At 54.6% G+C, this 368-nt stretch overlaps 1 protein-coding gene across 1 annotated transcript in view; it reads right to left on the minus strand.

Moving 5' to 3' along the window:
• Window positions 1-261: 261 nt before the first annotated feature.
• The window catches only part of LOC103808672 (A disintegrin and metalloproteinase with thrombospondin motifs 10-like), a gene marked incomplete at its 3' end in the record, with an annotated part of 35,939 nt that continues 35,832 nt past the window's right edge, over window positions 262-368 (minus strand). Inside the window, exon 17 of the mRNA XM_009081479.1 lies at window positions 262-342. Within this exon, the coding sequence (XP_009079727.1) occupies window positions 262-342 (81 nt within the window). The remainder of the gene's footprint in view (window positions 343-368) is intronic.

A 368-nucleotide genomic window follows, 5' to 3' on the forward strand; every position in this document is an offset into this window, starting at 1 on the left:
GCTGGTGGCAGCAGTCAATAGAGATAGGAGCTTGGGCTGTGCCTTAGTGCACAAGAATGCAACACAATGCACACTGCCCTGCCAGCAAAACTGTAATGCCTTCCCCTGCTCCCAAATCCCAACCTGGGACCCCTGATCTCATCCCCTGCTGTAGCAGGTGGTTCTCCTTGCCAGGCTTATCCCAGACCCTATTAACCACAGGGAAATGGCAGAGCAAGAGGTGCCTGACTGGAATGTCAGCATCCCCCAGCCCCATCTCACCTAGGTAGTTGATGGAGAGGTTCAGCTCCCGGATGTCAATGTGGACAGAGCCCTTGGGAATCTGGATCACCTCCTCATAACCTGTGAGACAACCCAGGGTTGGTGAG

The sequence above is a fragment of the Acanthisitta chloris genome, unplaced genomic scaffold, assembly GCF_000695815.1.
Source record: "Acanthisitta chloris isolate BGI_N310 unplaced genomic scaffold, ASM69581v1 scaffold15910, whole genome shotgun sequence".
Lineage (NCBI taxonomy): Eukaryota > Metazoa > Chordata > Aves > Passeriformes > Acanthisittidae > Acanthisitta > Acanthisitta chloris.